General features: G+C 42.6%; 5 protein-coding genes and 1 non-coding gene across 11 annotated transcripts in view; 3 read left to right on the top strand and 3 right to left on the bottom strand.

Annotated features, from left to right (window-relative positions):
• The window catches only part of LOC100179396 (G-protein coupled receptor 98-like), a 31,711-nt gene extending 21,764 nt beyond the window's left edge, over window positions 1-9,947 (bottom strand). For 3 of the 5 annotated variants that reach the window (XM_018816335.2, XM_018816337.2, XM_018816336.2), the window contains exons 1-31: window positions 9,774-9,947; window positions 9,596-9,672; window positions 8,921-9,099; window positions 8,415-8,549; window positions 8,093-8,240; window positions 7,932-8,040; window positions 7,627-7,786; window positions 7,358-7,518; window positions 7,167-7,284; window positions 6,160-6,262; window positions 5,970-6,106; window positions 5,760-5,918; window positions 5,557-5,701; window positions 5,367-5,502; window positions 5,110-5,314; window positions 4,925-5,057; window positions 4,747-4,872; window positions 4,497-4,694; window positions 4,231-4,432; window positions 4,012-4,085; window positions 3,861-3,957; window positions 3,648-3,802; window positions 3,312-3,505; window positions 3,068-3,257; window positions 2,778-2,899; window positions 2,523-2,694; window positions 2,280-2,432; window positions 1,888-2,073; window positions 1,483-1,641; window positions 1,056-1,238; window positions 625-724 (exon numbers count right to left, since the gene is read on the bottom strand). In XM_018816335.2, the coding sequence (XP_018671880.1) occupies window positions 625-724; window positions 1,056-1,238; window positions 1,483-1,641; window positions 1,888-2,073; window positions 2,280-2,432; window positions 2,523-2,694; window positions 2,778-2,899; window positions 3,068-3,257; window positions 3,312-3,505; window positions 3,648-3,802; window positions 3,861-3,957; window positions 4,012-4,085; window positions 4,231-4,432; window positions 4,497-4,694; window positions 4,747-4,872; window positions 4,925-5,057; window positions 5,110-5,314; window positions 5,367-5,502; window positions 5,557-5,701; window positions 5,760-5,918; window positions 5,970-6,106; window positions 6,160-6,262; window positions 7,167-7,284; window positions 7,358-7,518; window positions 7,627-7,786; window positions 7,932-8,040; window positions 8,093-8,240; window positions 8,415-8,549; window positions 8,921-9,099; window positions 9,596-9,665 (4,409 nt within the window). In that variant the 5' untranslated portion in view covers window positions 9,666-9,672; window positions 9,774-9,947. The remainder of the gene's footprint in view (window positions 1-624; window positions 725-1,055; window positions 1,239-1,482; window positions 1,642-1,887; window positions 2,074-2,279; window positions 2,433-2,522; window positions 2,695-2,777; window positions 2,900-3,067; window positions 3,258-3,311; window positions 3,506-3,647; window positions 3,803-3,860; window positions 3,958-4,011; window positions 4,086-4,230; window positions 4,433-4,496; window positions 4,695-4,746; window positions 4,873-4,924; window positions 5,058-5,109; window positions 5,315-5,366; window positions 5,503-5,556; window positions 5,702-5,759; window positions 5,919-5,969; window positions 6,107-6,159; window positions 6,263-7,166; window positions 7,285-7,357; window positions 7,519-7,626; window positions 7,787-7,931; window positions 8,041-8,092; window positions 8,241-8,414; window positions 8,550-8,920; window positions 9,100-9,595; window positions 9,673-9,773) is intronic. The other 2 variants (XR_003397029.1, XM_026839265.1) reach the window with 2 other exon arrangements.
• On the top strand, window positions 9,048-15,953 carry LOC494377 (adhesion G protein-coupled receptor L4). 2 transcript variants are annotated; one of them, XM_018816333.2, is made up of 20 exons: window positions 9,052-9,105; window positions 11,011-11,090; window positions 11,701-11,808; window positions 11,869-12,003; window positions 12,060-12,266; window positions 12,330-12,455; window positions 12,509-12,610; window positions 12,671-12,786; window positions 12,844-12,987; window positions 13,040-13,213; window positions 13,266-13,475; window positions 13,535-13,651; window positions 13,714-13,842; window positions 13,900-14,009; window positions 14,059-14,266; window positions 14,331-14,487; window positions 14,677-14,834; window positions 15,082-15,240; window positions 15,491-15,701; window positions 15,757-15,953. In XM_018816333.2, the coding sequence occupies exons 2-20, from the start codon at window positions 11,039-11,041 to the stop codon at window positions 15,825-15,827; spliced, it is 2,694 nt and encodes an 897-aa protein (XP_018671878.1). In that variant the 5' UTR covers window positions 9,052-9,105; window positions 11,011-11,038; the 3' UTR covers window positions 15,828-15,953. The 2 variants fall into 2 exon arrangements, with proteins under 2 accessions (XP_026695067.1, XP_018671878.1); XM_026839266.1 differs by having other exon boundaries at window positions 9,048-9,105; window positions 12,671-12,987.
• Window positions 9,342-9,407, top strand: mir4191 (microRNA 4191). Its single transcript, NR_034589.1, has one exon. It is a non-coding gene; the product is annotated as a microRNA 4191 (primary transcript).
• LOC101242428 (uronyl 2-sulfotransferase-like) lies at window positions 15,878-18,001 on the bottom strand. Its single transcript, XM_004227286.3, has 8 exons — window positions 17,799-18,001; window positions 17,479-17,744; window positions 17,313-17,413; window positions 17,127-17,258; window positions 16,758-16,908; window positions 16,564-16,661; window positions 16,344-16,513; window positions 15,878-16,179 (listed from the first exon to the last, which is right to left on the bottom strand). The coding sequence occupies exons 1-8, from the start codon at window positions 17,872-17,874 to the stop codon at window positions 16,001-16,003; spliced, it is 1,173 nt and encodes a 390-aa protein (XP_004227334.3). The 5' UTR covers window positions 17,875-18,001; the 3' UTR covers window positions 15,878-16,000.
• Window positions 18,002-18,292: 291 nt separating this feature from the next.
• On the bottom strand, window positions 18,293-20,358 carry LOC100175543 (lathosterol oxidase-like). The gene is made up of 6 exons (XM_002131018.5): window positions 19,929-20,358; window positions 19,803-19,875; window positions 19,545-19,747; window positions 19,374-19,488; window positions 19,216-19,315; window positions 18,293-19,041 (listed from the first exon to the last, which is right to left on the bottom strand). The coding sequence occupies exons 1-6, from the start codon at window positions 20,279-20,281 to the stop codon at window positions 18,839-18,841; spliced, it is 1,047 nt and encodes a 348-aa protein (XP_002131054.1). The 5' UTR covers window positions 20,282-20,358; the 3' UTR covers window positions 18,293-18,838.
• Window positions 20,359-20,522: 164 nt separating this feature from the next.
• LOC100186563 (sphingomyelin phosphodiesterase) lies at window positions 20,523-24,614 on the top strand. Its single transcript, XM_002123877.4, has 11 exons — window positions 20,523-21,051; window positions 21,123-21,330; window positions 21,387-21,479; window positions 21,619-21,865; window positions 22,016-22,135; window positions 22,186-22,281; window positions 22,590-22,912; window positions 23,215-23,358; window positions 23,680-23,866; window positions 24,161-24,266; window positions 24,326-24,614. The coding sequence occupies exons 1-9, from the start codon at window positions 20,915-20,917 to the stop codon at window positions 23,692-23,694; spliced, it is 1,383 nt and encodes a 460-aa protein (XP_002123913.2). The 5' UTR covers window positions 20,523-20,914; the 3' UTR covers window positions 23,695-23,866; window positions 24,161-24,266; window positions 24,326-24,614.
• The last annotated feature ends 361 nt before the right edge of the window (window positions 24,615-24,975 follow it).

Genomic DNA, 24,975 nt, shown 5'->3' with positions numbered 1-24,975 from the left:
TGTTTTATACTATGTGAGGGGGGTATATGGGGTGTTGCCCTAACGTCTATGCATTGTGGAATAATGCGGGACACCTATTTATCGTGGGGTAACGAGGGACACCTATTCATCGTGGGGTAATGCGGGACACCTATTCATCGTGCGGTAACGAGGGACACCTATTCATCGTGGGTAATGCGGGACACCTGTGCCTCGTGGGGTAACGAGGGACACCTATTCATCGTGGGGTAATGCGGGACACCTATTCATCGTGGGGTAACGAGGGACACCTATTCATCGTGGGGTAACGCGGGACACCTATTCATCGTGGGGTAACACGGGACACCTATTCATCGTGGGGTAATTCGGGTCACCTATTTATCGTGGGGGTAACGCGGGACACCTATTCATCGTGGGGTAATACGGGACACCTATTCATCGTGGGGTAATGTGAGACACTTGTCCCTCGTGGGGTAATACGAGACACCTATTCATCGTGGGGTAATGTGAGACACTTGTCCCTCATGGGGTAATGCGGGACACCTGTTCATCGTGGGGTAATGCGGGACACCTGGCATTGGTGTTTATTACCAGGGCTTGTCTCATCATGACATTATCTATTATGACATCATCAACTATGACATCATCCTAATTACCTTGATACTTCTTCGACACAAATACTTCGACTTAAGGAACTCGACCGTGCACGCCCCCGGTGGTGAAAAGCCAGCGTGGAGGACCGGGGCTATAAATAGATGGTTATGATGTCATAATCGTGTAATAATGGTAGCTTTATATGAGTGAGGTCCTTTTAGTGGGGGTGGGGGGTTTAAAACCAGGGTTTAAGCCATAGTTGACCCACCACCCCAACATACAGGGTGTACATAGTACAACGTTCAGTGTAACTTTTACACAATAATGAAACTTGAATTCTATATATGGGTAAAGCCTTGTTGACAAACTGAGGCTAAATTTCCCCAACAACCCAGTATATATATAATTCATACGACCAGTGTTACGACCAGTGTTACAGTTTTGTATTGTACCCCATCAATGATAGAACAACAACAACTCACTCATTGGGATACAAGTGATCGCAACAACTGCCGTCGACGGGTCCCCGATCTTTGGCCCCCCCGGTGTTGACCTCAGCGCGACCCCAAAGAATAATTGACCTTTATGGTTGGGGTCGTTGTAGACGGGGATTCCGACTTCTTTCACTGTCTCGTCAACGTCGAACACAACGCTGATGGTTCCCCCTAGTGGTAACGTGATGTTAATGGGAGTAATGAAGAATTTGCAGCACAATGACAAACGTTAAAAACAAGTTTTGGTATCTATCTCAAAAATCTCTTTGCTTTCTATATTTAATTATCAATAATTGTTATTTATTTCCTTGAATACGTTGGGATGATCAATTTAACAAGGGAAGGAAATTAGCAACAAAACCATATTAGTTAAAACACGTTAGGGGTGAAAACTACTTTAATAAACACCACTCACCCCTATAATGGCTCCCACTGATCGCTGATTGGTCGGTTGTTTCACAGATAACGAACGCGGAATTATTAATTCCTCCCTTCCTTGATACGAGTAACGTAGCCATGCCCGTGGTCGCGGGAACTTCAAACTGGGATTGTACGAAACTGACCGTGCCGAAATCTGAATAATAACCAAGATGTTGTTGGAACACAGGGGTTTATATTAAACATGAATTTCTAACTCATCAATACTGGCACTCTTGTTACAACAAGTTATACCCAAACAAACATTATATCAAATCAACATGAAACAGTTATTATAAAATATTACTCCAATACCCAATTGTACCAACATCTGGCCGACACAATTATGTGTTTATACCCTCCCCCCCCCCCACCCCATAACCCCACACCCCCACCAACCCACCTTCCTCAGCGAATATCGTAACTTCTGCTTCCTTCTTCGACCCCAACCTTCCGCCTCCGGTCACTTCTTCCAATATTATCATGAACTTAATCATCTCACACGATCTGGATGCGGTAAGATCAACCGGGAGGTGACGATCGATCTCTTGGTGTTGGAACTCCAACCAACCCCCCATACCAACAACATCTGTAAAGAGGGTTGATGGTATGAATGATTGTAACTTGTTTATTTTTGTGTTTTGGGGCAACGACAGTCGTTATAACATAAGTGTCTTTCCAAAGAACACATACGCTCACAATGGTAGCAGCGCCAAGCCTTGAATCATCAACCTTCTGGTTACAAATCAACCACCCACTTTACCCCAGCCCCAGGTTAACACACAATAACGTTACCTGGTGGTAGTTGACCCCCATCCACGGCCCTCACCCCCCATTTCACCCCGATGATCCCGTCCGACCCCAACGACCTTATGACGGATAACCGACCAAGCGTATCCTTCGAACGCATCACTAATCTCGTCTTTGTGAACTCGAACATTCCTGGCTCTGTGACGTCATAATTACGTTATTAACATTTACCGTCATAATTAACTACGTCACATCAATGACGTCACCAACTACGTCACACGAACATACCGTCATCTTCTATAATAGATATAGTCGCAACATTGTTTGAAAGTTTCGTTCCTTCGCTTGGATCGGATAAGATGACGCGGAATGCTCGTCCTGTGTCGTCATAAACGTCGTTGTCGATAATAGGGATTGTGACGTGGGCTTCCGTCGCCGCGTTAGCGAACGTAACAATGCCCTGTGATAGTTACGTCATAAGCGATTGTGTTGAATGATGAAGTCACAATATTGACGTCACAACGATGACGTGATAATACTTACACCGGAAGCTACGTAATCCTTCCCGGCTACAGCGGTATCGTCCTCGGTTCGCCACGTCACTTGGGAAACCCCCTTGGTACTTCTGGTTCGCATTACCACAACTTCCGCCAATCCACAGTTTTCTGGGGGATGTGACGTATGTATGACGTATGAGGTGTTGGAATAAGCGCATAACACGAGACATAATAACAGGAATGTAGCGTAACGCCATTCGTTAACACACAACGAGTTGTAGCTACTCATTAAAGGCGTTGAATAAAAATATGGCTGGTAAACAACATCACCCTCACCCATAAAAGGATAAGCATCTTTAGGAAATTGAACCAACGCGCATTCTTCATCGCTCAACAGCGACACCATGCAGTGATCCAAATCCACTGTAGCGCCACCTGTCGGATCCTCCAACATGATATTGAACGCTTTCTCTGTTTCGTCATAAATGATGTCGGGGATCAAAGCTACTTGTACTTGTTTGATAACCTGATAATAAATGTACATTATGACGTCACACTAACAAATATATTATGACGTCACCTCTCCGTCACCAAACTCGATGACGCCACGACCGCCTACGTAATGCTTTCCATTGATACCAGTGATGTCACGTGTGTACCACGTCACACCCACGTGACCATCCATGCCCACTGTGCGATGAACCGGAACGATAGCAAATCCATCGTTTTCCTTGAACACAAAGTTCGGCTTCGGGAAACCGAGGATGCCGGATTCTAGGGGAATATTATGTTAGCATGGGGAAACATGGGATATCGTGATGATAGCGAAGATTAATTGAAACAACGAAGAGAAGAGAATTAGCTCCTTAGCCGAAATGACGTCACCATCATGACGCCACAATGACATCACACCCACCTTCATCCTTGATAACAATAACCTTTGTCCTCCTCAACCCCAGGGCCACCCCCTTTTCCTCCCCGAATAATTCGACCCAGAACAAAACCTCCCTCCCACTGAAGTCGTGCATTAATGGGATTTCTATGCTAGAAAACTCTTCGTCGTCCCTGAACCTGTGACACAATGTTAGTATACGTCATCGTGACGTCACCATATGACGTCACCACCCACGTGATCTCCCCATCGCCCCAGTTAAGCTTCTCTATCAACGGGAGGGTCTCGGATTCGAATCTCATCGTTGAGGCTTCGGTGTGTTGCCCGTTTTGTCCTGTAACAATCAACAACAATCAACGTGTAACAATCACCCACTATGACGTCATACCTGCTCCTCTTTCGTCACAAAGAAGTGGTTCGACTTCGATCGTTGAATCTCCGTTCTTACCGTGGACCACCACCCTACGTCATACATACGTCATAGATACGTCACCTCTCATAACATTGATGTTATTTAAATACAGTAAAGAAGATCAAATGAGTTTAAACAACGAAGAGAAGGGTCACACCCTACGTCACCCACACGTCATATTTACGTCATATATACCTCTCGGCGCGCCCCTTCCTCGCAAGCGTCCCTTCTTCTCCTTGACTCAAAACCTCATAATCATCGTCCATCGATGAACCGGCGTACGTGCGCCACCTGACGGATGTGGATCCGTTGAAGAACGACCGCCTGACGGGGATGACAACCATGCGAGCACTTTTACGCGCCATGTACTTAGACTTGATGAATTCGATCACACTCCCTATCATACGTCATCGTTACTACGTCATATCACTTAGGTCACACCCCCTACGTCATGAACCCACCTGCCCCCATAGCCGGTAACAATGGAATCAGTGCTGGTGACGTCATCATAGCGATATTGCTGAGTTTGTAATTCTTCGATTCCTCCTTATCGATGACGTAAACACAACACCTCCAACAACACAATAGAATCAAACCGATCAATAGGAACAACAAGATACACCATAATATTATCAACAACGAATATTCCGGTTTGCAACCTGTAACACGTCATTAGTGATGACGTCATATACATGATGACGTCATACTTACGTTTCTCCACCTCGGCTTTGAACACCATCCCACTCCCGCTGGGTTTGTATGAATAATAAAACTTGCAGTTATCGATTTTGTCCAGGGCTGCGCATAATACTTCACCCGATGCCTCGTCGATGTCCTCTGTGACGTCATAGTGTTAGTGATGTCATTATGTCCAAATGACGTAACAAACCTTCTTTCATTGAGTTCTTTCCCACCTCTATGACCTCATCATTACAACTTGTGACGCAAGAATCAGCCAACGCTCCTGATTGGTGCATCGTGCACTGGATGCAATCCTTGAACGCAGCACACGATGGACAATTCTATAATATATTGGTATAATACCCCATTGTGACGTAATAATACCAATAATACCTGCACACAATCGCTGCACGTCGGTCCACTGTAGCCGGATGTGACGTCACAAACACACGCCCCACAAACGCATTGTCCGAACCCGGAACAAATTTCACCCCCAAGCCCCATACAGGTGGTTGTGTTTGACGCGCATGCGCAGTCGGATCCTTCCCAACCAGCGTCGCAAACGCAATCGCAAGAACAACCGGTGCCCGTTACCGCTCTGGAAAACATGGGTTACGTCACACACATGACGTCATCATGACATCACATACCGTCCATTCCCAGAGCAAACCAGCCCCGCCCTCACAGGACATTCATCGCATTCACAGAAATCACCGAAGATCTTCGACTTCCCATGTCGATACCCGGGGTCGCATTGACAACGATTGTTCAAGCATTTACCACGACCTATGACGTTATTTATTAGATCGTGACGTCACCCAACATGACGTCATCACTCACCCGAGCACTTAGCACCGCCATCTAGCGGTAGACACCCGATCTTCCCTTCCACGGGGATACTACAACTGCTCCCACCCCATGCGGGGAGACAACGACATATTCCGCACGAGAAGTTGCCGTTACCGCTACAAGATGGACTGTTCACCTGTAATAATATACCTGTGTGACGTCATCATCGTTACTATGACGTCATAGATACTTACGATGACGGTAGCCGCGCATCCGAAAGCGCTCACCACAGATGTCGCTATTGTCAACTTATCATCATATTGCCGCGTCTTTACTATGACGTCACCAACCGGACATGACGTAGCACCAGCGCAAGCTCCTCGATTCGCGTACAATGACATGTTGTAATAAACCTGGTGCGGATGGGGTTATGACGTATACACGATGACGTGATGATGACGTACCTTACTACCGGACTCCAACCCCCCCACCAAAGTTCCATCAACCGAAAGTTGCTCCATAGCGCCACCTGGCCGTGTCACGTGATACCAAGGACACAACACCGAATCATCGGGGTTTGACGTCACAATCTCTTGCTTACCTACGTCACAAACATGATGATGATGTCACACACCATATATAATGTATACATACCCGTGATATCAAGATAAGCCCTTCTAACTAGATCTACGACGTTGCTCGAATCTTTCTTCAATATTCCCCATGTTGAACCACGGAACACATCTTCTGATACATACTGTAGATGTATGGAATAGAACATGTATATACACAACACCCCTGGGTGATACAACACACAACACCCCTGGGTGATACAACACACAACACCCCTGGGTGATACAACACACAACACCCCTGGGTGATACAACACACAACACCCCTGGGTGATACAACATATACACAACACCCCTGGGTGATACAACACACAACACCCCTGGGTGATACAACACACAACACCCCTGGGTGATACAACACACAACACCCCTGGGTGATACAACACACAACACCCCTGGGTGATACAACACACAACACCCCTGGGTGATACAACACACAACACCCCTGGGTGATACAACACACAACACCCCTGGGTGATACAACACACAACACCCCTGGGTGATACAACATATACACAACACCCCTGGGTGATACAACACACAACACCCCTGGGTGATACAACACACAACACCCCTGGGTGATACAACACACAACACCCCTGGGTGATACAACATATACACAACACCCCTGGGTGATACAACACACAACACCCCTGGGTGATACAACACACAACACCCCTGGGTGATACAACACACAACACCCCTGGGTGATACAACACACAACACCCCTGGGTGATACAACACACAACACCCCTGGGTGATACAACACACAACACCCCTGGGTGATACAACACACAACACCCCTGGGTGATACAACACACAACACCCCTGGGTGATACAACATATACACAACACCCCTGGGTGATACAACACACAACACCCCTGGGTGATACAACACACAACACCCCTGGGTGATACAACATACAACACCCCTGGGTGATACAACACACAACACCCCTGGGTGATACAACACACAACACCCCTGGGTGATACAACATACAACACCCCTGGGTGATACAACACCCCTACCTTGTACATATCAGCATACGTCTTCCCGATGGCGAATATTGGGGTAATGGAGTTTTCTTCAACAGCTCTCACTACTTGGTTCACTGTTGGGTAATCTTGCTCTTCAGCTCCAACGTATCTAATGTATACGTCATCAGTCATTACGTAACACACCATGTGACGTCATGCACTATGACGTCACACCTACTTACATCCCATCCCCCCCTGTATGACACCTCCCATCATTAGCCCTTGATATACCAGCCAAATATCCCGAACCATCCCCAGCGAAGTGGAAAGCCGATTCAGTCGCCACCATCAGTAATCGAAGCGCATCACCACGCCAGCCAATCAACTCCTTGCATTTCACCACCTAATAATATACTTTGTGACGTAACTAATAACGACAATCGTTAAAACCTGGTAAAAACTACTTGAGTAAAAATATCAAATAAATTGCTGCTAAACCCAACATAGATACCTGTAACATTGCGTCAAGCGCGCCCTCTGGCGGATCTAGATTCCCCGACACGTTTTGCTTACTCAGCACTTGTTCAAACTTATCTACGTCTGACGTCAGATCGATGACGTTGCGGAACAGGAAAGGGGCGTCGGTTGAACTCCCGTATGGATGTTGTAATCTGTATAATGACGTCATTAAATTACGTCATCACATACGTAACACTCATGGGTTGTTCGAATTATCAGCCATATTTAAAAACAATCGCCCAACAAGTTTTATACGGGGTAAAAAGCGTGTACGAGCCTACAACGCACAGTACTTACTTATAAGGAGTCATCTGTGTCATCGGGCTTTGAACTTTATCCACAAACTTGCCGAACCCAAGTTTCACGCTCCCTGTTCCACCTTGTGTCAGCTCCTGCAGCGTCGCCACTAGAGGGGATAGAGGGTTACTACGTCACTCATGCTCACACACGCCACCTACCGAGTTGTTGCGCCAATGTTTGCACCGATTTCAAATCATCCAACATGCTGTAACTGACATCCATCAAGTAGTAAAAATCAACGGGGTAAACCATCGGTTCCCGGATGCGGAAGTTAATGTTCACGTTCCCACCGACCCTTATGCGCGCCTGTCGAATGTTGGTACAAGTTAATATGCGGTGACGTCATGATACTATGACGTCACGAAAGTAATAAAAAAAGAATACAATAAACTACAAATCTAATAAATACAGATTTGTTGACGTCATGACATAATGACGTCGTTACATTACGACGTCACGACACAATGACGTAACACTCACGCTAGCGCTTTGATGATCGAACCGATTCGCTTCGTTTGCGGCATCCATGGCAACGGATGACTCGATGATCTGAAGATCCGAACATCCTTGCTCCTCTAGGATCGGCTGGATGTTGCAACGCTGTCCGCTGAAGTCCTGCGGATGAATATTGGAGGAATGTAGTTGGTGTTTCGGCGCAAACCGCGAGCGCTGGTATTTCTATTTTGGTTGTGACGTCATAAACCGCTTTGACATTTTACGGTTGGATGAACATCAGATAATTTATATGATTTTTATGAAACAGTGAGTCACGGATGGATAATCACCGCGATTAACGTTTGTTTGTGTGTGTGACGTCATAATACGGCGTCAAACGCGATCGAGGTTTAGCTAAAGTCGATTGTTTACGAATAATCCGAAAACGGTGCCTGGGGCGTTGTAAATATTTCGGCGGTGACGTAATTCAATACTAAGCGTGCTTTGGCCCAATACGTCACGATGACGTCATCAATACATACGTCACTAACCTCCTGTGCACACCATTGGCAGTTTGGATTGACCTTGATGCAATCTTCTGGAACCTTCGCTTGCACGCATACAGACGATGACGTAGACGATGATGACGACGATGATGACGTAGCAAACGATGACGATGATGACGTATACGATGACGAGTACGACCATCCAGATCCAACAGCACAAACATCTACAAGTAAGATTGTTTAAATTCTTTCTATTGTGATGTCACAGTTGCCGATTCTGCAGATCCTTTATTGTGACGTCACAGTAGCAAGGAACATTCCGCGCGATTATTCGACCGTGGTTGCGACGACAACCCGTCACGTGGTTTACCAATGCAAAAGGAACTGTGATGTAACTATTGAAAACAACTTAATTGTGACGTGTATAATATCCCATTTTAATAAACGGTTATAGTGACGTAACAAGAGGTTTATGATCGTAACAATAGGTTGAGTTAAAATTTAACGAATTTTATTGTTCGTTCACAAACACCCTGTGTGACGTCATAACCACATCGTTCCACAGCGAGTATAATATTTCTATGATAATCGCGATTATCGTGTTTTATATCAAAGAAGTTGTTACGTCACAGTGCAGTGTCGCGATAACCGCGAAACACTCGGGCGGGGAAACAAATGATCCGTGACATCCATTATGACGTAACCAATCACCATAGTTACCTTGATTTTGACCAATCACATCACAGACAGCCAACCCAACAATAATCGCGACCAATCGGATGCAATTCATTGTTAACCTGGAACGAACAATACTTCAATATGACGTCACAATCCAAACATTTACACACAACGCCCAAGGCGCGATTTTCAACAAATTCCATTCTTACGTCACACTTACCTTCTTGTTAATACACAATGCTCATTCTCCCCAAACACTCTATGACGTAATAATCCACTCTATGACGTAATAATCCAAAGACAAATAGCAGATTCTTAAACTTGGGTTTGTAGAATTCTAAACAATGACAACTAACACGTAACAATGGACAAATAAACAAAAAAAATCGCGGTCGCTTCGTTTTTACATCAACAGACAGTTGTTCGCGCGTCCATGGCATTATTACGTCAATCGTTTAATAGACAACTGTTCTGATTGTTACGTCATAACTAATTCGAACACAGCGCCATAAATAACTCGCGACACATCTGCAGTGTTGCCAACTTAATATTCATCTCATATTAAACTTAATATAAATATTAAACTCGGGAACACTGACTTGGGGTAAACAAACCGGTTACTTTAACGTAACAATAAAGCTAAAACACGTAACAATCAGCCCTGATACGTCACAATCACTTAATACACGTAACAGTGAAATCACAACAGACTTCTATTTGACCTCAAGTAACCTGAGAAGTCGAATTCGACGAATCGAAAACTAACCAACCGGAAACCTTACAATACCCATTGTTACGTAACTTAAACCTTCATTATTCCATAATGACGTCACACACGGTAACAATATGAACGATACTGACGTCATAAACCTGATTATCGTGAAACAAATATTTTATTCTAAAATCTTGAAGTTGATCGTTTGGTGCGCGACGTCTATTGTGACGTGATAATACCTACTGTGTCAATATTGAAGCTCGGTGCTTACGTCATGCGTGGTTAGTCAAGCGGAACATTTCGTAGCTCAGTCGCGCCGTCTGGCGGATGTAAATTTATCGAATATTTCATAATCTCAAAGTGTTTGTTTGTATCTGTGACGTAACAAGCATTATAGTACTCCATTTTGTGACGTCACAGACGAAAATAAAGTCTTGTTCCGAAAATAATTTTCCATATTTGTTCATGTTTGTTGCAATAACAAACCACATTATGACGTCACAATGTATTTACAAACACCCTCTTGTTATAAAAGCGTGGGATTGTGACGTCATAATCAAATATAGACCTCATTGTTGCTTTATAATGAGATGCATTCGGATATATTTCATTTGATTGTTGTTGTGTATTGTGATGTCATAATGGTAGATTTACAGACAATAGGTGCAATAGTGACGTAATAATATAATAGCGCAGGGTTTGTCCGTTAATTATGACGTTTAATAAAATCGTTTTATTCCAGAAACTTAAATATTGGAAATTTATAAATAATGAGGTTCGTTTGTTTGGTCTTCGTGTTGATGATCGTACAAGTTGTTGAAGGTTCGTTGTTTGATATCTTTATATTAACTCTTTGATATCTTTATATTAACTACATATGTGTATCAACCCCCTAAAGTATATCTACGTATTTATTATTAACCCCCTAACCTAACCTATGCCTTATTAATGTATTATTACACATGTTACCCAACCGTAGCAGATGTTACCATCCTACCCACCTTTATGCCAGCCATGCATTAACTACAGTTTAGTATGTTGGAGTAATGGAGTTCCCTCCCTCCCAAACTCATGTCCCATCCAGTACCAACCCCTTATAAATATCTTACTAATACTAACCCACACCCCATGTGGTCATGTACAAACCCACCGTATTCCATCGGTAGAATCATACGGTATAACGGTAAATATATATATATATTATTAGAATAGTAATGGGGGGAGACGGGACACTTTTAACACATAATATCCAAAAATCCTGATCGTATTTTAAACAATTAACAACGGTCTTTGGAAGCCGTGAGGATACAGTTTTATAATTCATTGAATGTTCCTTGTTTACTACCAAATGGGATGAGAAAATAGAACGAAAAAGGTGTCCCATCTTCCCCACCCTACTATAATATTAATACCAACCACTGTTGCATACCAGGCACCTCATGCTCATCATGCGACGTTCTTGCTACCTGCTTCTCCCTTCTCATCGACCATTACTGTAAATGTAACCAGGGTTACATAGGCAGTGGTATCACGTGCTCAGGTAAGCTCATGACGTCATCAACATGTGACGTCATCAACATCACGTGATATATTTTATAAGATTTCGATGAATGCTCGGCCCGTCCCTCCAGATGTCACGTGAACGCCAATTGCTCGAATTCGATTGGTTCGTACTCGTGCGCATGCGCGGTTGGTTACCAGGGTGACGGGGTCAACTATTGTGACGCGCTTCCGGGTAATAATGACGTCATAAATCTATATTGTTTAAAATTAACTTGGAAAAATCAACAGATTCGATAACAATACCAGTGACGTCAACTACTTCGGAGTTAATGACATCATCAAGTCTTGCACCAACGACGTCATCAAACTTGAATCCAACGACGTCATCAACCTCGAAACCAACGACGTCATCAACCTTGAAACCAACGACGTCATCAACCTTGAAACCAACGACGTCATCAATAAAAGACAATGAAAGATTCACAACAACTGGAGGTACGTGTCGATTATACGTCATACATCGTGACGTAACACCCCGTGACGTCACGTATCTTGCAGTCTCGAACGAATGCACCACGCTTCCCGCCAAATGTCACGTCAACGCCGAATGCTCGAATTCTATTGGTTCGTACAAATGCACGTGTAAGCCTGGTTACTATGGAGACGGTGTGACGTCATGCAGAGGTAATTACTTCATTTTCGTCATCACAACCAACTTTGTATTGACGTCATCACAGGTTATTGTGACGAAGCAAACGTCACAATCGATGATAAGATCCTTCACTTCCCACAAACATGGGTTGATGTTGAAACAATGAGTTCCAATAAATGTTCAAACGGTAGATATTCATCCGCTGTATATGACGTAGTGTAGTAATGTGACGTCATATATGACGTAGGTCGTCCACTTGCTTCGATCTATTGTCGCAAGATTACGTCACTTTCGCCCAACTTCGACGCTTCGACCGCTGTGTTTGTTTCTTGTGACGTCACAATACACAACTTAACAACAAAGGTAAGCACTGTGACGTCATATTGGTTCACAATTTTCATTGTTTTTTTAATTGTTCAGATCGATTGGAAGAATCTGGAATCTGAATCAGATAAACTTCGATTGATGACGTCACACCTAACCATGTTAACGTCATCAGTTGTTGAAAACGTCATCGGTTTCCTTGATGACGTGTCATATGCCGCTAAAGCCAACAATACAATAGTATGATGGCATGCACCTCTATATGACGTCACACTAACATACTATCCACCAGGTGTCGCCAAACACCCTCATAAACATCGTAGAAACCTCTGACGTCATATCCGGGTCACTAAATCACTCAACCGTGACGAACGTCGTCCAATCACTGCACACCATCGCTACCTACGTCACACTGGATGAGGGGGAATCCCAGGTTCAGGTTGCCACTAGCAACGTAGCTGTCAAGGTATGACGTCACGATGCATGACGTAACAACCTAATATAACCACGTGATCCAGGTCAGCCAATCAGATTTCAACATCAGTGACGTGTCCTACCACCCGGTGTTTCCCCAAACAACCGGGATTTCCCTGTCGCCCGTTGACGTCATGCTTCCGGCGGAAGTATACGAGCAAGCGATGAATGACGTCACACATAGTGACGTCACACCGGTTCGTACAATCTTCATTGTTCACCACGATCCCGATGCTACGAATACTTCCGGTTGGGTGGGTATTACTTGTGTATTACGTCACAGGGGTTTGTTATGACGTCATAATCAATTTAGATCGTCACCGCAAGTGTTAGTGACGTCACAATCAGCAATTTGTCTCGTCCTGTGACGTATACAATCAACGCGATTAATTCGACCAATCAGAAACGAGCGATTCCTGAAAGCTTGATGGTAAGTGACGTCATCCATACTTACGTCATCATTGCATACGTCACCACCACATACGTCACCAGGTATTAGAGACACATTTGAAGTGTGTATATTTGGACGACAACGGTGATTGGTCGGATGTCGGTTTGTGCAGAATAAGAGGAACAACAACCTGTCAATCAAACCATCTTACAAGCTTCTCCATTATTATTGTGGGTGATTATGACGTCATGTGTTGATGACGTCATTACTAACTTGTTACGTCACAGAGCCACACTAAAGTCCATGGTGACGTCACACTTTCGATTATCAGCACAATAGGTTGCGTCACTTCCATCGTTTGTCTCGTCATAACAATCATTCTGCATCTTCATAACAAGTGGGTTTATGACGTCATAATGGCCATAGTTAATTATATTACGTCACAGAAAGCTTCGATCGCTTCGACCGACGAAGATTTTCCTCAATGTTACGTCAAACCTGGCATTGTTCTACGTCATATTCACAATGGGAGTTTCTAGAACAGACAATGATGACGTATGTACCGCGGTCGCTATGACGATGCATTACGTTATACTGGTCACGTGGATGTGGATGGTCGTTTATAGTTTCAACATCTATACTGCTGTTGCTATGGTGAGTGTGACGTCATCGATGCTTACGTCATCATGATTACGTCACAAACATTTTTATACTCCAGATGTTCTCGAAAGAGATGACAATACTACAAGCGGCGATTTTCGCGTATCTACTTCCGGTCGCCATTGTTGGGGCAACTTCCGGCGCGTCAATCGCGTTCCCGACGTCACTTCCTGTTGATGAAGATCGTTTCTGCGACTCCTCCCCGCCCACTATATGTGAGTAACCTCTAGAATGTAGTCAACATCAAGTAACATTGTTAGGAGTCGTCTTCCCTCACTGCTTAATCCCAAATATGTTAATATTATTATGATGTACTTTTTACCCTTTTCGCCTGTAATGATCCATTGGCACTTTTACCCCCTGCCCCATGTCACAATGTAACCAACTAACACACCCCCCCACAGACGAAAACTTCACCCGAACTTACAGATCTCAAGATAAATGTTGGATCCACGAGGGGGCGCTATTGTACGGCTTCCTACTTCCGGTTGGCGTTTGTTACGTCACATGCGTCATATTGTTTATTATGACGATGCAGAAAATACTCAAAAAGCAAGTCAAGGTAAAAATATTGTTTCTATGATATTTTTATATGTAATGAGTCTAATACACTTTACACAACATACACATATATATCTAGCGCTGAATACATATTACTGTGGGGTAAGATGGGTAGCAAGACATATTATAATATTTCCTAATCAAGTTTTCAATAATTCTGTAAACAATCTGTGTTTTTTTCCAAATGAGACGATAAAACAGATAAACCGTGTCACCCCTACCTAATATATATATACTATTTCTATTAGAAGAAGAAGCGAAGCTACCACCGGGAGCGCTATATAGCTGTCACCATGGCAACCATGTTTGGGGTCACGTGGGTGTTTGGTTACGTCATACTCGTCGTGAATGACCCATTGTCTAAGTCTGTGACGTCATGGTTGTTCGCCGTCACCAGCAGTATACAGGTAGGGGGGTAAGATGGTACATGTTATTAATCTATTTTATCGTCCCATTTGTGGTGGTAGACAAAGAAAATTTACAGAACTATAACTGTATCATCACGACTCTAAAAGAGCGTTGTTATTTGTTAAAGACTGCAAACGGTATCCATCTTACCCCACTTTACTTTATTACAACCTACAAACCATACAGAACTCCCGTGTTATAATGACAGTAGATGCACCAGGATGAACACCTTCATAATTTCCCACACAGGGCGTAATGATCTTCATATTAATGGGTTGGAGAAAACCTGAATTTCGACAACTATTCCCCTCCTTATCCTTGAAGGGTGTTGGCGCCACCATGCGGGGATTGGTGGGTAAAAAAGGAGGATATGACGTCAATAATAGTTTCATCACAAGCGCCGCTGATATCGCGGTTACAGCGACCGATGGTGACGTCACAAACACCACTGTTGTATCAGGTACGTCATAGTTATGTCATAATGTGCGTTGTCTTATAATATAATGCATTGTTAGAGACTGGTGTCGTCATAAAGGGAAGAAGCGCTATGTTCGGGACGATTCGCGTCAAACGATCACGTGATTAGATTATTACGTCATAACTAACCTTGCATGCGAACAATCAATAACAAACCTCTATAATGACGTCATAATCGTTTATTTGTTATATTATATCTATGTCAACAGCTTGAAATAAATAACTCACAGTGTAAGCCAATATGACGTAATATTAACTAATGATGACATAGTATTAATGACGTCACTCTGACGTCACGGGTTCAATCCCCAGTTTCGATAATTTCTCGTTAAATAATTTACGCGCGAACTTGTACAACGTCACTTCCTGTTTGAGGGGTCCCTGTTCAAGGTAGTCACGGGTTTCCGGTGAAACCGACTTCCGGGACAAAGTTTTCGTCACTTCCTGTATGTATTGGACGTCTGTGTGTATATATGTAGGAGTTACCACGTATGTAACTTTGTGGGTGATTTTATATATGGCTGATAATTTGGACAATCCATTGGTGACCACTGGGTTGAGGCAATTGTTTTGCCCAAATACATAGTTATAAAAACATATTAATTACGTCACACACACGTCATACCCTTGCTTTTCCACACTTGAACAGCCCCCTTGAAGTAACGTGGCAACACCAGCTCCAACATATTCAACGAATCTTCAAATTGTTCCAATATTCCAACCATAAGATAATCTTCAACCAGATGTCGTTTCGCTGTTTCAAGACTTCGCTCTTTGTCCGTCACATTTGCCATTCTGACGTCATAATCATTAAACAATGCGTAAATATTACGTCATAATCTTACTCTATGCATTCCTTTGTTGCGCCACAGAAGTACGGTATGTATAACCATGGTGACGTCACACAGTGGGGGTGCTTTGTTCGAACACAATCGTCAACATCCTACGGCATAAACAACAATCGTTACCTCACAACGCATTATTGACTCCGTCACATTTATTCCACGTTACCATGACGTCACAATGGCGTCACACCCACCATATTAAACTCATGCTCGTCCATACTACACGCCGCATCACGACACCCCGGTTTCCGCTTCCAACCAAACCGTGAGAAATAGAACCTTGATACGAACCATTCAACCGGATCCCTTATGACGTTGATGAAAGTGGGTTGTTCCTTGCCGTATCTTGGGGAGGAGGGGGTTATGGGGTCATATAAACATAACGTACAAAACGCTTTTAAGTAAAGTGTAACAGCGTAAAATAATCTTGGCTGTTAAACCCACTAAAAACTTTACGTCACATCAACATATACGCATCGAGGCTCGGCAATTGTTTCAACCCAGTGGTCGCTAATAGGTTGTCCAAATCATCACATATAAACCAATCACCCACAAAAACTCACTTTGTGAAATTGAACCAATAATGGTGCTTAAGTAGGAAGTATGGTGACGTCATTTTACGCTCCAAATATTTGACCAATGGTAGCTCGTCGTTTAGGGGAACCACCCCGGATTCCGCTTTCAGATAATTGAATCTATAATAATGACGTCATAATACATGATGATGACGTGGTATATGATAATAATACTTATTCTTCTTTGCTAAAATCTTGATAATATTATTCATTGTTGAACTTCCACTCTTGGGTAGTTTGTTGTGGAATATGAAGTGGGGGTTGGGGGGTGGCGGCTGCGGGGGGTAAATATTTTTATATTCAATTGCTGTAAAAGAGGGTTGGGGTTACTAGAGGTCACCTGTTTGTAGTTTGAAGGTAGTATTGTTACGTCATTATGCCCCTTTTGTGGCTTGATTCTGACGTCATTATACTTCGTTGTTGTTGTCTTAATTCTGACGTCATTATGTCGCGTGGGTGGCTTGATTCTTACGTCATGATGTTTCGTCGGCATCTTGATCGTGACGTCACTAACCACCTGATTGTTACGTAAGAAATCGTCTTCTTGTTCAATCGTTGGTTGTTCTTTGTATGGGGAATTTCCCGAATTTCCAATTCGCGCGAAAGCTGTTTAAGTTGTTATGATGTCATATTACGTACCACTTGATGACGTCATCTCACCTGATTGGATCCTCGTAATCACGTGACTCCTACCCACGTGACATTGCACCAATAGAATCACCCATAGGGTAAACATAAGGTATAATAGAAATCGTAGAAAATATTTTTTATTTCGATGGTAGCTCCTGTACGTCACGTGCTTCGAATCGCGTTTGCTTTGTGACGTCACACATACTTTTTCACAAACACAAATTTTTAAAGATGTTTTCTTCATTGAGAACTAAATCTATTGTTACGTCTATTAAATCGTTATGACGTCATATACACTCAACAATAACAAACAATGAACCTCTCGCTACGTGCTTGTGACGTCATATAAGCTACTATTGTAATTGTTACCAAACTATTGAATAACGCGATACTTGGTATGAATGTTTGTGATGTCACAACGCGACGTTGTCTATTAACCCTCCGGCTATGACGTCACGGTTGGTTGAACAATCGATCGTTTCGACATTGTTATGTCATATACACCTCATTGTTTTAAAACAATACGTTAAACAATTATATTTTGAGTTAATTTGTTTAATAATTTTAGAATTTTGCAAACGTCATGGAATGTTTGATACGTCATAAAGAGCATTCAGAACAAACAAACATCGGTAGCATCGGCGCTATTGTTTCAACAATGGCCATTATTCAAACACAATAAATTGGACTTTGAATTACATTCCAAGGTCAATGACCTCAAGTAACCTTGCGATTACTAAAAACATTGTGGGGGAAGATGGTTATCACGTAATATCCTGATCGTGTTTTAGACAATTAACAACGGTCTATAAGAGTCGTGAGGATACGGTTTTATATTTCTTTGAATGTTCTTTGTTTAATATTAGATAATAGAATGAAAACCATCTTACCCCACCTTATAACACGTGACCGTCACAGCCAATCAGGCTCAGGTTGTCATGGTAACCTTTCAACAGGGAAACCCCCGCGTCATCGGGTTATGACGTAATATTGCTACTCGGTTCGTGACGTCATAGTAGCGTTTGTCTGCTCGGCCAACGGGCGGTCATAACAGACAGAATAAAAATATTCTATTTAAGCTCCTTCTCGCCACTAGGGGCGCCCTTGCCCCCGAAAATATTCTCCGCGTACTTCCGGTTCACGTGACGTATGGTGTCATGGTAACGATCGAACAACATCGTGTTGAAGCCAAAGTTGACGTGGAAATATTTATGGTGGTCGTCATGGAAACGAACGGGTGGTTGCCATGGCCACATCGAGTCCATGTCGATTCCTGGTTGGGGGGGGGGTGAGTATGGTGGGGTTAGAATGGGGGGGGTGAGAGTTGGTCGTCGCCATTTTGAGTCAAATAACACAATGAGTATAAAATTCGTGATTTAAAGATAACAACAAATATAAACGCAATAAAGTATATTCGGAATATGGGGTTACTACAGGTCAAACTTACCCGAATGGTCGATCAACCCGAAGTAATAAAGATACAACTGACAACCAGCCACTGTGACGTAATGCATGGGAACAATGAACACTTGGACATTCAATAATAACTGTAATGTATTATGCCGTCATTATACTTGTATGTGACGTCACAGTATGTTATATTACCTGGAAGACAATGGATTCGACGGGATGCATCGCGACAGCGCTGAACGCGGTTGGGCTGTGGTATCTATGGTGCCACTTATGGAAGTTTCGATAGAAGAAAGGATAATGGAGCATTCTTTGGGATAGTGACGTCATTATTGGGGTTATGACGTAATAATACTTCTACAATACCTGTGATAGTAATACGAGATGGCGTCTTGATACATAAAGTTGAAGATTGTTGTCGTCACAAAGTAGAACCATCCATAGTCTGTGACGTCATAATACACTTTGCATCCCTTCCCGCCATTACTTATATACGTCACAAGCAACCCTGAAAGTATGGAACCCCAGAATAAACAGAAAGCCCCCAGTAATATCTCGTGACGTTCGTTCTGTGGATAGAATCGATTGTGACGTCATACACAAACATATTGACGTCATATGTACCTTTGCTGTGAGAAATCTTTTAGGTTGACACTTCCACGTCTCGGGTTGATCGCGACGCTTTATATAAAAGTACCTGTGACGTCACAATCTTAACAATCATCTATGATTTTATTACGTCATAGTTACCATTGTAAGAACCCCCCCACAACAATGAAGATTGAGTAAGACACCGCGAAAGCGACCGCGATGTGAAAATATACGAACTGGAGGTGGTATTGTGATAGATATTTATCCAATGACGACATTTCCGTTGTTGGTTGCGTCACAGGACGTGACGTATTGCCCGCTACTTCCCCCCCAATAAACCGGAAGTCCTCCCAGTTCTTCCACAGCATAACAATGAAGACAATGACTTCACCGCGAGCAGCCGCGCCAAACATCGCCACCAATATTGATGAAAACACGAAGATGAAAGTTTTTGATGAAAACATCCATCCCGACCCCCCTGTCTTCTTCGCGTACAAATCAACGGTTTCCATGGTTACTATGCTGTAATATATGACGTAATAATACTATCTGTTCTTAGCACAATTGAAACAATCGCTGGCTACCCAACACACGTCACAATACTTAATGTCGTCAACCTCATTGTTATATACCAATGCTTGCACTGTGACGTCATAAACCACTAACTATGCTAATATTTATCTCCAACAACCGGCATTGTTAACTAACAATCTACATGTTCACAGAAAAACGTTGATTGTGACGAAACAGCGGAAACAACGCCCCCTATATAGACCAATCACAAACCGCCTCCATTATTAAGAAACAATGGCTAATAATTCCCACTGTTTCCACCATTGTTACGTCATAGTAACGTTTATTCCATCAATATAACCCAGCAACACATCTGTTATCTCACAATGAGCTTCCTCTGTGACGAAACAATGGATTCGAGACGATTATGACGAAACAATGGACGAAAGGTCGTCACGTGATCGCTGCAATCGCTCTGCAAGCTATTATGATGCAATACAAATATTATTTATTACGTCACAGTAGCTCCTATTGTTAATATTTGACACCCAATTAATTATTAATTATGACGAAATAATAAAAGTCGATAAATCTCGAAATCTTCACTTTGTTCAGTTTTCAGCAGACTCAACATGAAGTATTTATTGCTGGCAACACTGCTGGTTTTGTATCTGGCAGCACTGGCGGAAACATCTGTCGTGGACCGGAAGTTACGCGTGCAGCAATTCGAGAAGGATAGTGACGTCACAGAGGATTATGAATTAAAGAGGTCTGTGATGTAACAATGTAACAATATATATGCATTGTTGTTCATAATTTCAATTGTTACGTGTTAAACAGGAAAGTTGGTCTATTGTTCCTTCGCAAAATACTTGGTCAAGGCGACATCTTGCGGCCGGAGAAGGAGAAGGAACTCGACCGCTTGGTGGAGCAGTCGGGTATGACGTGTACATTGTGTAAGGCTGGTGTTGACGTCATACAAAAGCTGTTGCATAGCAACGGGGGTGAAGACGTCATCACTGCTATTGCTGTGGAAGTATGCGAGTTGGTACGTCGTAATATATTACTTTGATGACGTCATATAGTGACGTAATGGTGACGTAGGGTAATATCGAAGACCGACGAGTTTGCAAGTTAGCTGTGGAGGAATTCAAGCAAGAAGTTTTCTATGTTTTGTTTAATCTTCAACCAGATGAGGTGAGATGGGGTTACTTGGGGTCATGGCGGTTACTTGGGGTCACGTTATTACCCACATAGCATTTGCAACTTGTGCAAACCCCGCCACACGAGAGTAAATAACGTTTTTTATAACTTACTAAACATCATTCCATCGCAGCTCTGCTATTGGTTGTTGAAAAATCAATGTCGAAAGCCCGCCGATTTCCTCCCCAACTGGGTAGTGACATCATCAACGACCCCCCAGCCCCCGTATAAACCTCGTACGAACCCCGCTAGCGGAACCCCCACCTTAAAGTTCTTGTTCTTCACTGATATGCACATGGACGTACGATACGCACCCGGGAGGACGGCTAAGTGTCGCGAACCTTTGTGTTGTCGTGACAACGATGCACTTCCTGATCAAGGTGATGTCATAATGAACGCCGTGTTAGTCAAAAAACAAAGTAATAAAAACAAACAAAAACCAACTCCAACCAATAGAGTAGCAAATAGATATGTAATAACTTGCATCCCCATTATTCAAATATATTTATTAATTAAACGTTTATTCACAGAAAGCGACGCAGCTGGTATGTGGGGCGATTATAGGCATTGTGACATGCCACAAAACACAGTGGAGAGTATGATGTCACAAGTGGCGAACAATGATGGTATTGACTTCATTATATTCACAGGTACTCATGTTGTTTTATCATATACACCCCACTAACCCACATGAATACAGGTGATATTCCAGCACATAATGTTTGGAATCAAACGAAAGAAGATCAAATCGATAAATTACAACGATGGACCGATTTATTGAAAAAACATTTCCCAAGTAACATATGCTTATATAACGAACTATTTATTTCAAGACACTAAATATTAATCTCCAGTTTGCCCACTAATAATCATGGAGCAGTGGCGGATCCAGGGGGGGTTGAGGTAATCAACACCCCTTTTTATAAAACAGTTTTCCACAACCTTTCTACACAGTTAAGCCGACATATTTTCGAAATATAAAAACTGTTGTGTGGGACAAAATATTTGTTACAAATAGGAGAAAAATAACCTCAGCTTTGTAAACCCTTCTATTTAACCCCACCCATCCTATTATACACTGCCTAACCCCTTATTTTACCCCAGCTACCCCAGTGTATGCTGCGGTTGGCAACCACGAGAGCGCCCCCGTCAACTCGTACCCTCCCCACTCGATATTCGATCAACCCGGTGCTGACACCCAGTGGTTGCTCGATACATTATACGACTCATGGTCGAACTGGATCCCCGAGGAAGACATGGGGTTTGTTAAACAGGGGGCTTTCTACACGACCCTCATTCGACCGGGGTTACGGGTGGTTTCCCTCAACACCAATTATTGTAGCGATGATTCATGGTGGTTGTTGGTTGGTACGAACGCTGTTGACCCTGAAGGACAACTTAAGTGGTTCGCCGGTGTAATGCAAGCGGTGGGTGTGATGTCATCATGTGTGATGTCATCATGATGTCATCGTTACACTATGTTTGTTTTTCCCATTTTATTTTTTTACTTGTAATGTCCTGAAGTTGTGTAATGTATGCTTGTTATAACCCAGGCAACATGGGTGTGAATGCCCTGGAATCAATTATACGTAACCAATCTGTCTATACATATTAACATGTTAATATGTGATGCATAACACTTTAACCACCACAACATAAACGCATGTAAATATCATCTTTGTATATCTATTGTATTACAACAATGACACCATCATGACATCATCAAAAGGCGGAGGACAACGACGAGAACGTGTTAATAATTTCTCATCGACCGACCGACGGGTGCATGAAGCCGTGGAGCGATAACTATTATGAAATCATCAATCGATACCAGAACACCATTATTGCGCAATTGTTCGGACACGCACACACGGTGAGTCATAAACAACTCTAATTTAAATCATTAATTTTATTTAAGGGCCAACTTGAATAATTAAACACAAACGGCTTGCTTTATGTCTGCTAGGTGTATAAACATAAACGTTAATATGTTTCAGTCGAAGCCATGTTTTATTGACTGTGTTTTGGTCGCTAAAACCTGTCTTTCATTTTAATTTGTCACTTATTCTATCCTACGGTGATTGAAGATGCATCATACATGTATAAGTTATTGTTATAAATTAAAGATTCCAATTCTAATTAAATTGATATGTCCGAACTTTAACTAATTACCGACCCTCACCCTTCATCACAGGATGAAATGATGTAATATAATGACATCACACAAGAGGATCGGGTAAGCGCGATTGGCTTGATCGGACCGGGGTTCACGACTTACTCAAATCTTAACTCTGGGTATCGTATTTATACGATGGAGGGTGAATATGAGGGGTCGAGGTATTCGTTGTTGGACGGGGAAAGTTATTATCTTAACATAACAGGTCGGGTTACCACCTATTGAGGTCCAAGTTGTTAACTAACTTTGTTATTGTGTTTTGTATTGTTCACCTCTGTAGTTACCACGTATGTTACTTTGTGGGTGATGGTGTTTTGTATGGCTGATAATTTAACCCATTAGTGACCACTGGGTAGGAGCAATTGTCGTTAAGTGTCTTGCCCAANGGACACATACGCCCACAATGGTAGCAGCAACGAGCCTTGAACCTGGACTCTCTAACTTCAAACTGATACTAACAATACAAAGGTTGTTACATCACAATGAACTTTATTCATAGACGCCAACATGAGAGGTGAAGCGACGTGGCAACGCGAATATTCCTTTGTTGATGATTATGATGTCATTAATCTAACCCCACCAGAGTTAAAAAAATTGGTTGATAGGTAGCTATGGTGATTATGATGTCATAATGTTCATTGTTTAACATGAATCCACATTCCAGATTTGATTCCGATGAACAATTGTTTCAATCATATCACAATCACATTACTAAGATGGAAGATTTATCCGATTGTGACGTCACATGCAAACAATCAACCCTTTGTGACATCAAAACATTTCGTGCTGATGACAACAGTTTCTGTTAACCAATCAGAAGCCAGATAATTCCCGCCAAAACCAAGAGTGCAATATTTTGTTTATTTTGATTTTATATTTACGTAACTATGCATATTTGTGATGTTTCCGTAAACTATGATTCTCGTGACGTAATACATGACGTAATTAAGAATGACGTAGCTTTAAACGCGCGTGAATTCCAACAAACATTTATTTTCTCCCCGATTCGCACCCAGGTATCATAGGTTTTAAACGCCAAGCAAGTTTACATAGAAATGTTATAAAATGAAAATATTTTGTTGAAATTATTTAGCGATGGATTCCATGAGCCCTCTGCCTGATGGTTGGATTAAAAAGGAAAGCAGAAGCTCAGGTCGGTTTAAAGTTGTTTATCCTCGTGTGGCGCTTACAAGTTACCACGTATGTAACTTTGTGAGTGATTGTTTTATTTCTGGCTGATAATTTGGACAAGCCATTAGTGACCACTGGGTTGAAGCAATTTCCTGTGTTGTCCAGACCCCTATAATAGTAACA

This window comes from Ciona intestinalis, unplaced genomic scaffold, assembly GCF_000224145.3.
Source record: "Ciona intestinalis unplaced genomic scaffold, KH HT000180.1, whole genome shotgun sequence".
NCBI classification, from domain to species: domain Eukaryota; kingdom Metazoa; phylum Chordata; class Ascidiacea; order Phlebobranchia; family Cionidae; genus Ciona; species Ciona intestinalis.
This window is presented reverse-complemented; position numbering and strand designations above follow the sequence as displayed.

Excerpts from the sequence above, each read along its gene's own strand:
- LOC494377 (XM_026839266.1), top strand. The coding sequence starts at position 11,039 with ATGAGGTTCGTTTGTTTGGTCTTCGTGTTGATGATCGTACAAGTTGTT. Across the intron at positions 12,267-12,329 it reads AAGATTCACAACAACTGGAG|TCTCGAACGAATGCACCACG; the intron begins GTACGTGTCGAT and ends CGTATCTTGCAG. Across the intron at positions 12,988-13,039 it reads CTAAAGCCAACAATACAATA|GTGTCGCCAAACACCCTCAT; the intron begins GTATGATGGCAT and ends ACTATCCACCAG.
- LOC101242428 (XM_004227286.3), bottom strand. The coding sequence starts at position 17,874 with ATGTTTACCCTATGGGTGATTCTATTGGTGCAATGTCACGTGGGTAGG. Across the intron at positions 16,909-17,126 it reads TATTGGTTCAATTTCACAAA|ATACGGCAAGGAACAACCCA; the intron begins GTGAGTTTTTGT and ends CTCCTCCCCAAG. Across the intron at positions 16,662-16,757 it reads ACGAGCATGAGTTTAATATG|GATGTTGACGATTGTGTTCG; the intron begins GTGGGTGTGACG and ends TTTATGCCGTAG.
- LOC100175543 (XM_002131018.5), bottom strand. The coding sequence starts at position 20,281 with ATGGAAACCGTTGATTTGTACGCGAAGAAGACAGGGGGGTCGGGATGG. Across the intron at positions 19,876-19,928 it reads GTGGGGGGGTTCTTACAATG|GTACTTTTATATAAAGCGTC; the intron begins GTAACTATGACG and ends GTGACGTCACAG. Across the intron at positions 19,489-19,544 it reads ATCTCGTATTACTATCACAG|AATGCTCCATTATCCTTTCT; the intron begins GTATTGTAGAAG and ends ACTATCCCAAAG.
- LOC100186563 (XM_002123877.4), top strand. The coding sequence starts at position 20,915 with ATGAAGTATTTATTGCTGGCAACACTGCTGGTTTTGTATCTGGCAGCA. Across the intron at positions 21,052-21,122 it reads GAGGATTATGAATTAAAGAG|GAAAGTTGGTCTATTGTTCC; the intron begins GTCTGTGATGTA and ends CGTGTTAAACAG. Across the intron at positions 22,282-22,589 it reads ATTGAAAAAACATTTCCCAA|CTACCCCAGTGTATGCTGCG; the intron begins GTAACATATGCT and ends ATTTTACCCCAG.